The sequence below is a fragment of the Eimeria mitis genome, genomic scaffold, assembly GCF_000499745.2.
Source record: "Eimeria mitis Houghton genomic scaffold, Emh_scaff2142, whole genome shotgun sequence".
Taxonomy (NCBI): Eukaryota; Apicomplexa; class Conoidasida; order Eucoccidiorida; family Eimeriidae; genus Eimeria; species Eimeria mitis.
Window position 1 is genome coordinate 5,280 of NW_013570466.1, and position 1,776 is coordinate 7,055.

The 1,776-nt window shown below is 58.4% G+C and overlaps 2 protein-coding genes across 2 annotated transcripts in view; both read right to left on the reverse strand.

Annotated features, from left to right (window-relative positions):
- EMH_0049250 (uncharacterized protein) overlaps positions 1–279 on the reverse strand; it is a gene marked incomplete at both ends in the record, with an annotated part of 5,201 nt that extends 4,922 nt beyond the window's left edge. Inside the window, one exon of the mRNA XM_013496506.1 lies at positions 1–279. Within this exon, the coding sequence (XP_013351960.1) occupies positions 1–279 (279 nt within the window).
- A 256-nt stretch (positions 280–535) lies between these two features.
- The window catches only part of EMH_0049260 (uncharacterized protein), a gene marked incomplete at both ends in the record, with an annotated part of 1,617 nt that continues 376 nt past the window's right edge, over positions 536–1,776 (reverse strand). The window contains 2 exon segments of the mRNA XM_013496507.1: positions 536–579; positions 583–1,774. Coding sequence (XP_013351961.1) covers positions 536–579; positions 583–1,774 — 1,236 coding nt within the window.

Sequence of the window (1,776 nt, forward strand, 5' to 3'; positions counted from 1 at the left end):
AGCAGCAGCAGCAGCAGGAGCAGCAGCAGCAGCAGCAGGAGCAGCAGCAGCAGCTCTCCAACGGCTTTGCTGCTGCTCACGCTGCTGGATGCTGAGAGCAGCATCTGCTGCTGCAAATGCAGTCGCAGCAGCAGCTGCTGCTGGGTTGGCTGCTGTTGGATGTTCTGTGGCTTTCGCACCACGTGCTGCTGCTGCTGCTGCTGCCGCAGCAAGTCGCTGCTGCTGCTGCTGCTGCTGCTGCTGCGGTTGTCTCCACCCGAAGCAGCACGCGGTGTCCATGCACCTTGCTGCTGTCGTTGTTTCTGCTGCAGAAGCAGCGGGGGGTGTTTCTGCTTCTGCTTCTCCTGACGAGCGGCCAGCAGCAGCAGCAGCAGCAGCAGTACCAGCAGCAGCAGCAGTACCAGCAGCAGCAGCAGCAGCTGCAGCAGCAGCAGAAGAAGAACGAAATTCACCTTCTGAAGAGAGGTCAGAGCTGGGCAAAGAGCCGCAGCAAAGCGGAGAAAAAAATAATTTTGTTAAGCAGTGTGGAGACCACTCAGTTGCTGCTGCTCCTGCTGCTGCTGCTGCTGCTGCTGCTGCTGNCTGCTGCTGCTGCTGCTGCTGCTGCTGCTGTTCCTGTTGCTGCTGCTGCTACATCTGCAGCTGCTGCTTCTGCTACTTCTGCTGTTGCAATGTCTGCTGTTGTTATTCCTGCTGCTGCTATTTCTGCTGCTGCTGCTGCAGCAGCAACTTCTGCTGCTCTTGCTGCATCAACTTGTGCTGCTGTTGCTGCACCACCTGCTGCTGGTGCTGCTGCTGCTGCTGCTGCAGCAGGTTCTGCTGCTGCCACACCAGTTGCTGCTGCTGTTGCTGCATCACCTGCTGCTGCTGCAATTGCTGCAGGCTCTGCACCTGTAGTTTCTGCTGTCGCCGCTCCTGCTGCTGCTGCTGCATATTCTGCTGCTGTTCCTACGTCTGTTTCTGCTGCAGCAGCAGCAGTATCTGCTGCTACTGCAGGATGTGCTGCTGCTGCAGGTTCTGCTGCAGCTGCTGCTGCTGCTGCTGCTGCTGCTGCTGCTGCTGCAGGTTCTAAAGCAGGTGTTGTTGCGGGTTCTGTTGCCTCTGCTGCTGCAGTTCCTGCTGCTGCAATTCCTAGTGATGCTGCTGCTGCTGTTGGTGCGGCTGCTGCAGTTGGTGCTGCTGCAGCTGCAGGTATTGCTGCTGCAGTCGCAGCTGCTGCTTCTGTCGGCTTCATTGATGGCTCCAGGTTTGCTGCTGCTACTTTTGTTGCTGCTGTTGCTGCTGCTCCTGGTGCTGCTGCTGCTGCTGCTGCTGCGTGATGTGGTGATCCTGCTGCGCTGTGTGCTGCTGCGGCTGGTTGAGTAGCTGCTGTAGCTGCTGCAGGTTCTACTAGTGCTGCTGTTGCAGTTGCTGCATCAGCAACAGCAGCAGCAGCAACAGCAGCAGCAGCAGCAAACTGCTTCTCCATAGTACCTTCAGGTTCCCCACTGTCCGCTCGACAGGGCGACAGTGGCGTCGCTGCACGCCGAGGAGAATCTGCTGCTAGCCTGCATGGTGCTGCTGCTGCTGCTGCTGCTGCTGCTGCTGCTGCTGCTTGAGCTTGTTCTAGTTTGGGGGTAGCAGTGGGTTTGCTGCTGCTGGGCTGTGCAGCACTGACGCGACTACACCTGCTGCTGCTGCTGGTTTTGCTGCTGCTGCTTCTTTTCTTGCTGTTGCAGCTGCAGTCACTTCTGCTGCTGCTGCTGCTGTTGCAGTTGCTGCTGCTGCTGCGCTGGT